The sequence below is a fragment of the Orcinus orca genome, chromosome 6, assembly GCF_937001465.1.
Source record: "Orcinus orca chromosome 6, mOrcOrc1.1, whole genome shotgun sequence".
NCBI classification, from domain to species: domain Eukaryota; kingdom Metazoa; phylum Chordata; class Mammalia; order Artiodactyla; family Delphinidae; genus Orcinus; species Orcinus orca.
Window position 1 is genome coordinate 70,874,022 of NC_064564.1, and position 12,652 is coordinate 70,886,673.

Sequence of the window (12,652 nt, forward strand, 5' to 3'; positions counted from 1 at the left end):
ATGACCAAAATAAATATAGCCTTTGCAAGCAGAGCATAAAAACGGATACACATTTCCTTTGGTTTATTGGACAGGAGGATATAAAATACCCTCACCTTACTGATAAAATGAGAAACCTAATACAAAGGCTGTCTTACTGCAAAGCGACACTGCTCTGGTTCTTAACCTGGGAAAAAAAAAAAACTATTATGATCATTTTATGTATACGAACACTTTCAACACATAAGAATTCTTCCGAGGGAAGGGTAGACTATTAGGTAAAATCATTTTACAAAGGCGAGTCAGTTTTTTAAGCTCTAAATATATCTTATAAATTACCAAAAACAGATTATGTTTTTATTAGGCTGTTTCTTTGGAAGTTTGGGATTCTACATTCTACCAGGTGATGCCTAATACAGCTCATGAGTCAAGATGAGTCGGCCACAGAGTGTAACCCTTGCCACGCGCTCCGGGCCGCCCCCGCTTCTTTCTTTCTGGAGGCGGGATACTTCCAAGGTAACCTTGGGCTCCTGCTCGCTCCTACTCTGGTGCAGGGAAAGCACTCCCCGCCCCCCCCACCGCCACGCCTCAACTTCCAGGCGGAGGGGACGCAGCACAATGTCAGCGCCCGGAAGCCCCACGCGAACAGTGACTTGGCTCTGCGTTGTGCTTCCCCGAAGCCCTGAGCCTTAGAGTTTTCCCATCAAGTCACCCACAGCTCCTCTTCCTGCCACCCTCCCTCCCCGGGGGAAAAAGTTTAAAGCCAGGCTCCCTTCGTATTAAAGGTTGCCAGAGTCGCTCTCTGGGCTGGACCTGAAGGGGCCGAGGGTCCACAGCGCTTCGGCGACGCTCCTGTCCCGCCCCAGCTTGGCGGGTGGGGACAGTCTCAGACCGTCGGCTGCCTGTACCTCCGCGCCCAGACTGCCGTTCCCTCCTAGCCCGAGGGACCAATTTTAAATATTGGGGCAGGGCACCTTTCCTGGAGACCGGGGAGCGAGCGTGGGTTCGGCCGGACCCCAAAGGGTGGCGGCGCTGCGCGGCGTGAGCGAAGGGCGCGCGTGGGTGTGCCCGGGTGGGAGTGGGGCGCACCCGGGCGGCCGGAGGCGGACCCGCCGGCTGGCAGGTGGGTGCGGCCGGCGGGAGTCGGGGCGGCGGCAGCGGCGGCGGCGGCAGCAGCAGCAGCAAGTGGTTGGGCCGTGCGTATTTCCTTCCCTCCCCCTGGGCCTCGGAGCCCGCCCTCTTGCCCAGTGCGCGGCGCCCGCGGCTCCGCTCCGCGTCCTCTTACCGCCGCCACCGGCCGCTCCTTCCCCGCCCGTCCATGTCCCTGCCCGTGGTGCTCCCGGGCTCCTGCTGCCCTGTGGCTGGGCTCTCGGGCGGGCCGCAGGCCGGGGGCCCGGGCGCCGCGGCGGCCGCCGCCCAGGAGCCGCCGCTGCCCCCGCTACGGCCGCGCTGGCCCCGGGCCGCGCTGCAGCCCCCGGCGCGGCCTCGCTGCGCGGCCACCGCCGCCGCCGCCGGGGTGCTGGCCCCGCCGCCCGCGCTCTCCTCCCGCCGGGCCGCCGCCGCCGCCGCCGCCGCCGCGGCCCCGGGATCGGCGCTGCTGCCCGCTCGCCCGCTGTTGTCGCTCGGTCTGCTGCAGCTGATCCTGGGCTGCTGTATGGTGGCACTCAGCTTCGGGGCGCTGTCGCTGAGCAGCTCCCCGCAGGTGAAGAACTCGTGCCCGTTCTGGGCCGGCTCTTCGGTGAGTGCCGCGCGTGCCCCGCTCACTTCGGCAGGGCCCACCCGGGGAGCAGGGGGGCTCAGGCCGTTCGCCTCCACTGCCCCGTGATTGATCCTTCGGGAGCACAGCCCTTCAGGCCAGTTGAAGTTTTTGGAGGCGTTGAGGCTGGGGAAAAATAAAGGGGTAAGAGAGAGAGGAATTCTGGGGTGAATTGGGTTGCACCTGGACAGTGTCTATTCCTTGTAGGCTAAAGGGTTTTGTTGTTCCTGTCAAACTAATAGAATAAACCCGATTTCCGGCTCTTTGGGAGATTGGAAGGATGGGGGTGGGTGACAAAAAAGCGGGAAGAAAATGAATAAACTTCTTTCAGCTATTGAGTATTTACTTGCTGACAACGTCCGCACGGGGAGGGCAAGGATCTTGATCTGTTTTGTTCACTCATGTATCAACAGTGCCTGGCACATAGTAGGAGTATTTGTGGGATGGATGAAGTGACAGGTTGGCGCACGTCACTTGTTTTTATTCCGGACTAAGGCACAAGTAAATGTTAAGTGTCTGGTGTAGGCTAGCTCCACTGTATCTGGGGACGAGTTCAGGAGGTAATAACAGGGTGTGTGAACGCACCCACGTACTTGGTCATTAAAGGAGGGCCCTAAGCCCGCACTAGGTTCCTGGAGCCACGCAGACTGATGGGCAGAATTTAATTCTCCAGAACCCGAACCCATCGTGGATGAGCTTGCCGAAGTCCCAACTAGCCGGAGATGTCTGCCCCGCTCCGTTACAGGCCCTACCGGCCCTGCCTCCTCGGACAGGAAGGCTGTTCTGGGGCAAAAGGCTGCTGCCCTCGAGCGTTTATGGAAACTGGTGGCTGCTCGTCCCTGCCTCCTAACGATTTCACAGCTTCCAAGGCATCCTGCGTCTTGAGGTTTGCTGAGGATTGAGAGACCTGGAAATAGGTTTTCGTGGAATGATTGTGGAAGATGAATATTTAAAGTAAACGGCCTTTCTCTAAACTAAATCTAAAAGCCTGGCAATGCCTATAGTTTTTACTAAGATCTGTAATGAATGTATATTTTGAATGGCTGAAAATTGGCCTTGCAGGTCCACACAAACCCAGATTCAAGACCAAATTTTAAGAATATAGGGAGAACTAATTGAACCCAAAGTAATTGTTTGAAAGAACTGTAAGAACATTAGGTACCTAGAGCCTGGCCTGGCATTTTATACTTAAACTGATGCCGGTTTGTTCTTTTTGAAATACTTTAATGCTGGATGATCTTACTGTGGTGGGTGGAATTCACAATCTGTGCATCGTGTAAAAGGAATCCCACCCTCCTGGCCCTACCCTTGGGCTCTCCCACTGGCCTCTGGGAGTCCTTTAAAACTTCAGAAAGAGGAGTATTCCCAACAGGGTAGGGATTAGATCCGTTATGCTCCTTAGTCCGCTTGTCAGACTAAATTCAGCCAAATGGTGGCTGCATTTTATTTCTCTAAATACCATGGGGCAGAAGTGACTCTTGCATACATTTTTAGGGATTTGCTCTTTGTAAAATCATAATCTCTTGTCTTCTCAAAGATAGCTAGTTTAGGATTATTGAAAACTATTTTTTTCTCTCCTAAAATTAAACCCCTAAATCAGTGTACTATTGTGAATTATTTCAGAGGTAAATACACTTTAGATGTCAGTCAAGCCATAGTTAGATTTGATGAACTATTAAAAAAGAAAAAAAAAAAGAGGAATCAACCAGAAGATAAAGGCTGCTAGCTTGGGCCTGCTGGCTGGGCACATCCTTGTCTGTGGGACCCAGTAAACCAGAGCTGGGAAAGAATGAGTGATTTGGAACTAAGTCTCTTCCACAGGGTCCTTTTCCCACACTGTGCCCCCAACTCTATACGCAAACTTGCAACTGTTTGTTATTCTTATTTGTTGTGGCCTGTTTCTGAGGTTGTCCTCAGAATTTGCAAAGTGACAACAGAACCGACAGATAGTACATGTCCAGAGCAACTGAATAGGATTTGAGAATGGCGTCAAGCCCCATGACTCTCCTGGTGTTGCAGGAAAAAAGTCTCAGCAGTAGCATACCTTTTGAGTTTATGTATGTGAGAGAGATGGTTTTTTTTAAACTCTGCTTTATGGAAAATTTTAAATTTATTCAGACACTGTACAATGAATCTTCATATACCCCTCACCCAGCTCTAACAGTTGTTTTATCTCCTGTACCTCTTTCTGGCTCTGCTGCCGGCTCTATGTGTTCTTTTTTTTGGGCTGCACCGGGCAGCTTGTGGGATCTTAGTTCCCCGGGCTCTTGGCAGTGAAAGCGCAGAGTCCTAACCACTGCACCACCAGGGAATTCCCGCTATGTGTTCTGATAACTCCAGAAGGATGGGTGTTCTAAGCAGGGTAGAAATTAGCTTCAGCGTGCCCTCTAGTCCATTTGTCAGATTCACTTCCCACGTTATTTTGAAACAAATCTCAGACATCACATCATTACACCTGTAAATATTTCAATACATGTATGTTTTTAAAAAGAAAATGTAAGTGGACTAGAGAGACAGCAGAGAAGTGACCAGGAAGTCTTAAGAACCCCACTCTACCTTTAAAATTTTATTTTGAAAATTTTAAATCTCAACACATACAGAAAGAACCCCCATTGACCCGTCACCCAGCTTCAGTAGTTATCAACATTTACATGGTCACTGTATACTCACACCCGCTCCCCCTTGGTAACACCCACTGGATTATTTTAAGGCAAATCTCCAGTATTGTAGTTTCAGCATTAAATATTTCAGAATGTATTTCGAAAAGAAAGGGGCTTAATAGTTAACAGGAAGGGGCTTGATAGCACGTTGTAACTAATTTAAAGACAGCTAAACTAAAGTTTTTATGAGAAAAGCTTAAGAATTATGACTTGAGGACTGCAGAATTTTTTTTAAATGACAGCTTTATTGAGATATAATTCACATTCCATTTAAATCTACTTATATCACCCATTTAAAGTGTGCAATGATTTTTATTAAATTCACAGTTTTGCAACCATCTCCACAATCAATTTTAGAAAATTTTCATCACCCCCCAAAAGAAACCCTGTGCCCATTAACAGTCATACCCCATTTCTTCCTTACTCCATTATCCCTAAGCAACCGCTGATCAATTTACTTTATGTCTCTATGGATTTGTTATTCTGGCCATTTCATATAAATGGGATCATACAACAAATGGTCCTTTGTGACTGGCTTCTTTCACTTGGCATAACATTTTCAAGGCACATCCATGTTGTGACATGTATCACTACTTCATTCCTGTTTATGGACAAATGAGATCCCATTGTGTTGCTATACCATGTTTTATTTATTGCTCAGAAGTTTGACTGGCATATGAAAGTAGGTAGTTGAGTGGCAGTGCCAGCTTAAGTCTAAGGTTACTTCAAACCCACATAGGAACACAGTAGAAGGATATCCTCATATTTCAAGCTTTGAATGACCATTATATGCCTGAGTCTGCTGTATCAACTAAGTCAGCAAATCTTTTGGCTGCAGTAAAAATTTTGCTCATAAGGGACAAATATATTCATTTGAAAGGACTATTTTGTTAAACACACTATAGTTCAAGAATATTTTTCCATCTATACCGCTGTAAGTGTTATTCTCACCTTGAGCCCAAGATTTGGAGTCTTCCTTCACTTGTCTGAACCTTGAAGGTGTATTTTATCTATTGTAATATATGTTTGAGAATTAACAAGTCCTATAAAGACTCTTTTCCCATACTTTACATACTTACTTTCAACAACTTGAAGGGAGTGTTTTTAATGTGCTCATTGTTTTTGAGCACTCTGTGATCATTTATTTTCTTGCTGGTGTCCTTGGTTAATGACTCAATCTATTATTATTCCCAAAGTTCATGAAACTAAGCGAGTAGACACTTTAAAAACATGCTGAAGTTTGACCCAGGTGAGGGCAGAGGGAGGATCTCCATGTCCGTGTTCAGGCCACGCTATCCTGGCTCCTGATTTGGAGGCATAGTTAGCTAATAGTAGTTAGATTCCACTGGGACTACGGGAGACCAGCCTACCACACTGTTTTAGATTAATGGAAGAGTAAAGAGAGTTGCATTGGTCCGTGTCTCCCTCAAAAAACAAAATTCCTGACTCTGATGACGTATATGATCCTTGGGAGATATTTCAGGCAAGTGGTAGAGAATTAGTTATTGTTTTTTGTTTTTCTCTGGGGGCCCTAATAGCCTTTATCATCTACATACATTCATGTCTCTCTGTTGAAGTCACTGACCTGAACCCATGGTCCCCCCTCCCTTGAGTCTGTGATTCTTTGGCAAGATTCCAGTTCCTTATAAAGAGACAGACATTGGTGAACCTTAAGGTAAACCTATTAAAAAAAATTTACAATGACAGAATGTAAAAAAAAAGAATGAATGGTCCAGAGTGGAAACTAACACAAAAATTCTAGTCTCTACCAGTTAAACAACAGTAAGTACATTTTTTTTCTATCATAATCATCAAATACTACTTTAATATTGAAGGAGTATTTTTAAGTATAACTTTTGAGATGAATTTAATTTTCTTTGGTCCTTTATTTTACACAACAGCAGAGTCACATGGTAAGTTCTTTTTCTAATTGGAGTATAATTGCTTTACAATATTATGTTAGTTTATACTGTACAGCAAAGTGAATCAGCTATACGTATACATATATCCCCTCCTTTTTGGACTTCCTTCCCATTTAGGCCCCCACAGAGCACTGAGTAGAGTTCCCTGTGCTATACGGTAGGTTCTCATTAGTTATCTATTTTATACATAGTAGTGTATATATGTCAATCCCAATCTCCCAATTCCTCCCACCCCACCCCCTTTCCCCCTTGGTATCCATATGTTTGTTCTTCTCTACGTCTGTGTCTGTATTTCTGCTTTGTAAATAAGATCGTCTGTACCCATTTCTTCAGATTTCACATATATGCGTTAATATATGATATTTGTTTTTCTCTTTCTGACTTACTTCACTCTGTATGACAGTCTCTAGGTCCATCCATGATGATAAGTTCTTGAGCAGGTCATTGAGCCTCTCAACCTCAGTTACTCATCTGTAAAATGGGTGGGATGATTCTTGCCTCAGAATTGATTTTGTGAGAGTGTAATTAGAGAACATTTAGGAAAATGCTTCGTTGCTGAGTCCTAGCCCCAGGCCTGGCACGTACTAGAACTTCTATCAATGTTTTTTAAACATCAAGGCAATATTTAATTAAGATAAGGTGAACAGGCTAGTTTTGTTTGTTTGTTTGTTTGTTTTTTGGTGGGACATTGTGGTAACCGACAAGCATACATGAGAAATACCCAGTTGTCCACTTTGTCAGATCTTTTACTGAGTTACCCTGGGCAGATAAAGAAAGATACATGCACACATACATTTAAAAAATATATCCAGTGTAAAAGCTATAGGGCAAGATAGGTTATTAAGAAGTGGGACACCTATAACATGGCTCTTTTTAACTCTATGTTTAGATATGGCAACTTTTGACAAACAATTCAGAACATTTTTGCCCTAAGGTATGTTAATGGATTAACACAGAAAAATAAGGTAGTAGAATTACATGCTTTTGACTTTAATGATTTGATTTTTAAGCTGGAAAGTTAAGGCACATTCACCACGTATGGTGGGTAACAGTGATTCTTGCCTGGAGTATCGTAGAATCCTTCTTTGCAATATCAGAAAAAAAGAAAGGCCTCTGCTTTTCCCCATAAGCTACAAAGAATGGGTCACAAGTGAGTGAAACCAAAATTGTAATAAATCTCATTATAGTGATATAGAGATAATTTGGTGTTAGAAAATAGGTTCTCGCCTGTTTATTCCGAGCAAGTTGCATCTTGCACTGGGTGGAAAGAATGCTGATGGAGTTGCTTTTTGCTGTTGATGTACTCTTTCAAGAAGCACGGGAGTGAAAAATATGTTTAGGCTTACATAGTCATCTTTGAGCAAGTTCATCTCCTGTTTTTGACCTTCATTCATTTATTTATTCATCATCCATTCAGTTGTTTGTTGACTCTTGCCGTAACTAATTGAGTGCCTCTAGCAGCCTTTAGTGGTACTTGAGTGAATATTCAGAGATCCAAGCCCTCATGAGATTGCAAGTGAGTGTAGAACACAATTGAACAAGGAATAGCATTATGGGGTAATGGAAGGCCAGTGTTAAGGGATCTTGAGTCCCTTCTGATGGAGCTCCAGCTGCTGCTGCCATTGATGGAAGCGGAGGCATTGAATACTCTGCCTCTTCCTCTTTCACTTCCCCATCCTCTCTCCCCAGTCATGAATTGCACACCCCTCCCCGAAATGTGAACCTCCATTCCCTTCAGTCTTGAGCTCTTAAACGATTCATCCCCAGCTGCAGCACTTTTATTCCACATTCCAGAGGCTTCCTACTTCCTCTGCTTCCCCTTCTCTTATCTCACCACTCACGGGGTTCCCCAAGTGTGTTGGGCTTACTTAATCTTGAAGAATGGGAGGGCAGGGCTCAGGACAGAGGTGGATGTAACTACAACTCCCACCTACAACTAGAATGTAGTTTCTTGAAGCATCCTATAAAGAAGGGTGGTTTACAAAAATCCTGTTGAAATTTAACATTTGTGTGTGCTGAGTCTACAAAACAATTCAAATGGAAATGATATCTTTAAGTATTTTGTCTTCCAACCCATGAATGTGGTATATGTCTTGATTTATTTGGGTCTTTAATATTGATCAATAAGCTTTATATTTCTTCCTACTGAGGTCTTAAGTTTCTTTGTCACATATATTTTGAGATTGTTGATATTTCTTTTTTTTAAATTTATCTCATTTTTTATTTATTTATTTTTGGCTGTGTTGGGTCTTCGTTGCTGTGCGCGGGCTTTCTCTAGTTGCAGCGAGCGGAGGCTACTCTTCTTTGCGGTGCGTGGGCTTCGCATTGCGGTGGCTTCTCTTGTTGCGGAGCACGGGCTCTAGGTGCATGGGCTTCAGTAGTTGTGGCACGCGGGCTCAGTAGTTGTGGCTCACGGGCTCTAGAGTGCAGGCTCAGTAGTTGTGGCACATGGGCTTAGCTGCTCCGCAGCATGTGGGATCTTCCCAGACCAGGGCTCGAACCCTTGTCTCCTGCTTTGGCAGGCGGATTCTTAACCACTGCACCATCAGGGAAGTCCCAACAATTATGTTTTAAATTTAGTTTGCTCATATATGCAAAGTCCTCTCTAAAGAGAAAGGGAGGGAGGGAGGGAGGGAAGGAGGGAGGAAGAAGACTATCTAGCTTAGGGGACTTCTCTGGCGGTCCAGTGATTAAGACTTCTCCTTCCAATGCAGGGGGTGCGGGTTCGATCCCTGGTCGGGAGCTAAGATCCCACATGCCTCGGGGCCCAAAAACCAAAACATAAAGCAGAAGCAATATGGTAACAAATTCAATAAAGACTTTAAAAATGTTCCACATCGAAAAAATCTTTAAAGAAAAAGACTCTGTGCTCCCAATGCAAAGGGCCCTGCTTTGATCCTTGCTCAGGGAACTAGATCCCGCATGCCACAACTAAAGATTCCGCATGCCACAACTAAAGATAATGCATTCCAGAACTAAAGATTCCGCATGCTGCAACTAAAGATCCCGCATGTGGCAACGAAGATCCTGCATGCCGCAACTAAGACCCGGCGCAGCCAAAGATAAATAAATAAATAAAAATAATAAATAAATAAATAAATAAATAAAATTCTTGAGTTTAAAAAGAAAGAAAGAAAGCTTAGTTCTTTTGTCCTAGAGACCCTTCATTTGAAATGATAATTGTATATGTCATGATCTATTAAAAACATTTTATTTATTTATGTACTTATTATACACATGCCCCTTTCAACTTAGCAACGCTACTCCTGGGACTTTATTCAGCAGAAATAAAAAGCACTTGTTTGTAAGGTTATATGGCCATGATGTTTACTGCAACATTGTTTGGGGGCAAAAAACTGGAAAAAGAGTGAATACCCATGAATATGGAAATGATTGAATACATTAGGTAGTGGTTGTACAAAGGAATATTATGTAACCATTAAATGGAAATGAATGAGAGCTAGTTCAGTAAACATGAAGTGATTTCCAGTGAAGTATTTGTTGAGAGAGAAAAAGAAGAGGAGGAAGAGTATCTTTTATGATTCTTTTTTTTTTGTAAATATCATACCCCTGTGCATGTGTGTGTATAATTCAAAGCCAAGTAAGGAACCTGGACCCCAAGATGTCATGGATTCCAAGTTCCAATTTGTAAGTAGATGTCACCCATACCCTCTAGACAAGCCCCACCAAGTGTGTTTCCAGGAAGAAATCGTTTAGAGGAAGGAAATATCCTACTGAATTTAAGAAGATGAAAGGATATAGTGCCCAGTGAGCAGGCAGCTGATAGTATGTTTAAACATAGACGTGATACAAAGAAATTGTCTCCTGTCTGCCCATATATGTTTTTTGTGTGTGTGTGTGTTTTTTTTTTTTTTTTGGCGGTACGCGGGCCTCTCACTGCTGTGGCCTCTCCCGTTGCGGAGCACAGTCTCCGGACGCGCAGGCTCAACAGCCATGGCTCACGGGCCCAGCCACTCTGCAGCATGTGGGATCCTCCCGGACCGGGGCACAAACCCATGTCCCCTGCATTGGCAGGAGGACTCTCAACCACTGCGCCACCAGGGAAGCCCCATATATGTTTTTTGGTCTTTGATATAAATGGGTAGACTTGTCCTCTACTGGTTTGTTGTGAAATGATTACCCTCAGTCAATAAATGGAGAAGAGAGAGTATCGCAGGTAGGCCTGTGAGCTTTGGGTTTCAAGTAGCACTGTAATCCTTACTGATTTGTAGTTAAATAAATAGTTATTGTGAAATGGTGCATTTGAGTGATTTTGGTAAAAAGTGCACTTGAAAGAAAATCCTCATAACTGCTTTCAGTAGATGCACTTTATTACGTACACAAAGGTCATCAGAGTGACCCTGGGCTGAATAATTACTTTGCTTATCCTTTCCTAACTGCTTAGTGAACTGTGTTATTCAAAAGGCTGATGTTGTCTTCCAGATTACGTTTTGGCAAAATGCTGGTTCTTCTTTACTGAGGATTTTAGGTTATTGTTTATTGACGTGTCATTTTGCAACATGAGATATTTCTCACTGTAGTCCCTCCGCCTTTGAGGAATAAAGGTTCAGGAACATTTACTAATTGCCAATCATGTGATAAGCGCTTTGCTAGGAGCTGGGGATTCAGAGAGACAGGACAGGCATTCACAGTCAGTGGGCAAGACAAAAATGCAATGAGTTTTTTTTGGGGAAAAAGTTATATGTAGAGGGCTTACAGGAGTGTGGGGTGTCAAGATTAATATGGCTTATCAGAGGTGATGACTGTGTGTTGGGGCCTTGTAGAATGCATAGGAGTTCTCAGGCAGCTAGGAGGGGAGTTGAGAAGAGAGGACTCTGTGACAAAGAGAAGCACAAAGTCCTGGAATGTCTAGAGCCTGGCCAGTCTGAGGAAGGACAAGTATGCCTGGAAGGAGGGTGGGTCAGGAGTACATGGAAACCATGCTTGAGAAGTAGGCAGGGGAAGATCCTGGAAGGCCTTGTTTACCATTTTGAGGAATTGACTTGTCCCGTGAAGGATGGGTACCTACCAAATGAAGGGAGGGCTGCAGCCAGACATTCTTTTTATGCGGCTGACTCTGGTGACAGATTAGGTGCTACTGGGGGCAGGAAACCTGGATAGGAAATACTGATTCCTTAACTCAGAGGATAGGCTAGTTTCTGTTTGTATGTTCTTAACTGACCTTAAGAAAAAACATACGCAGTCAGTGAAAAAGTTTCCGGAACTTGGACAAGAAAGATAGTCTAAAACCATATACCAGGGCTCATGTAATCAACAGGAATATTAAATGTTTGAGTTAGAAGCCTTTGAAATTTCAGTATTTTAAAAAAATATATACTTCAGAGACTGGGGATTAGTTTATTGGAATTGGTCCCTTTTCTAGATTTATGATCCTGTTTATCCTTGTAGGTGATACTCTCTGGAATCATAGGATTAACAACTTGGAAACGGCCTATGATACTCCTGGTATGTACTGATCTTACAAATTTTTATCCTTTGTAAAATGTGCTGTTTATGAAGTCAGTTGAAATAAGTTGTTGAGGAAGTGCTAAAGCTTCCTTGTTCATTAAAAAAAGAAGTTAACAGTGGACAATATTAGAAGCCAGATGTTCTCATGACAGTAAAGTAAGATGATAATTTTGCTGCTTTTCTGATTCACTTTAAGCTTCTTATATACCCAGTTCTATACATGTGTTTCAAGTTCCAGGATTAGATCTATTGTAAAGATATAACAAAAGCAAAGCAAAACAAAACTAAATAGCTGGGACTTCCCTGGTGGTCCAGTGGTTAAGAATCTACCTTCCGGGACTTCCCTGGTGGCACAGTGGTTAAGAATCCACCTGCCAGTGCAGTGGACACAGGTTTGAACCCTGGTCCGGGAATATCCCACATGCTGCAGAGCAACGAAGCCCATGTGCCACTACTGAGTCTACTCTCTAGAGCCCGCAAGCCACAACTACTGAGCCCATGTGCTGCAACTACTGAAGCCCACATGCCTAGAGCCCGTGCTCTGCAACAAGAGAAGCCACCACAATGAGAAGCCTGCGCACTGCAACGAAGAACAGCCCCTGCTCACTGCAACTAGAGAAAGCCCACACGCAGCAATGAAGACCCAACGCAGCCAAAAATAAATAAATTAAAAAAAAAAAAAGAAAAAGAATCCATCTTCCAATGCAGGGGACGTGGGTTCGATCCCTGGTCAGGGAACTAATATCCCACATGCTGTGGAGAAACAGCCCATGTGCTGTAACTACTGAGCCTGTACACTCTGGAGCCTGCGTGCCACAACTAGAGAGAAGCCTGTGCGGCGCAACGAAGAGCCCGCGTGCTGCAAG

The 12,652-nt window shown here is 44.4% G+C and overlaps 1 protein-coding gene across 6 annotated transcripts in view; it reads left to right on the forward strand.

Moving 5' to 3' along the window:
* The first annotated feature begins 1,214 nt into the window (after positions 1 to 1,214).
* Positions 1,215 to 12,652, forward strand: part of ENTREP1 (endosomal transmembrane epsin interactor 1) — a 60,919-nt gene continuing 49,481 nt past the window's right edge. For 2 of the 6 annotated variants that reach the window (XM_049710921.1, XM_049710922.1), the window contains exons 1-2: positions 1,216 to 1,717; positions 11,727 to 11,783. In XM_049710921.1, the coding sequence (XP_049566878.1) occupies positions 1,298 to 1,717; positions 11,727 to 11,783 (477 nt within the window). In that variant the 5' untranslated portion in view covers positions 1,216 to 1,297. Of the gene's footprint in view, positions 1,718 to 2,673; positions 2,690 to 11,726; positions 11,784 to 12,652 lie in introns of those variants that run through there. The other 4 variants (XM_033440212.2, XM_049710924.1, XM_049710923.1 and 1 more) reach the window with 4 other exon arrangements.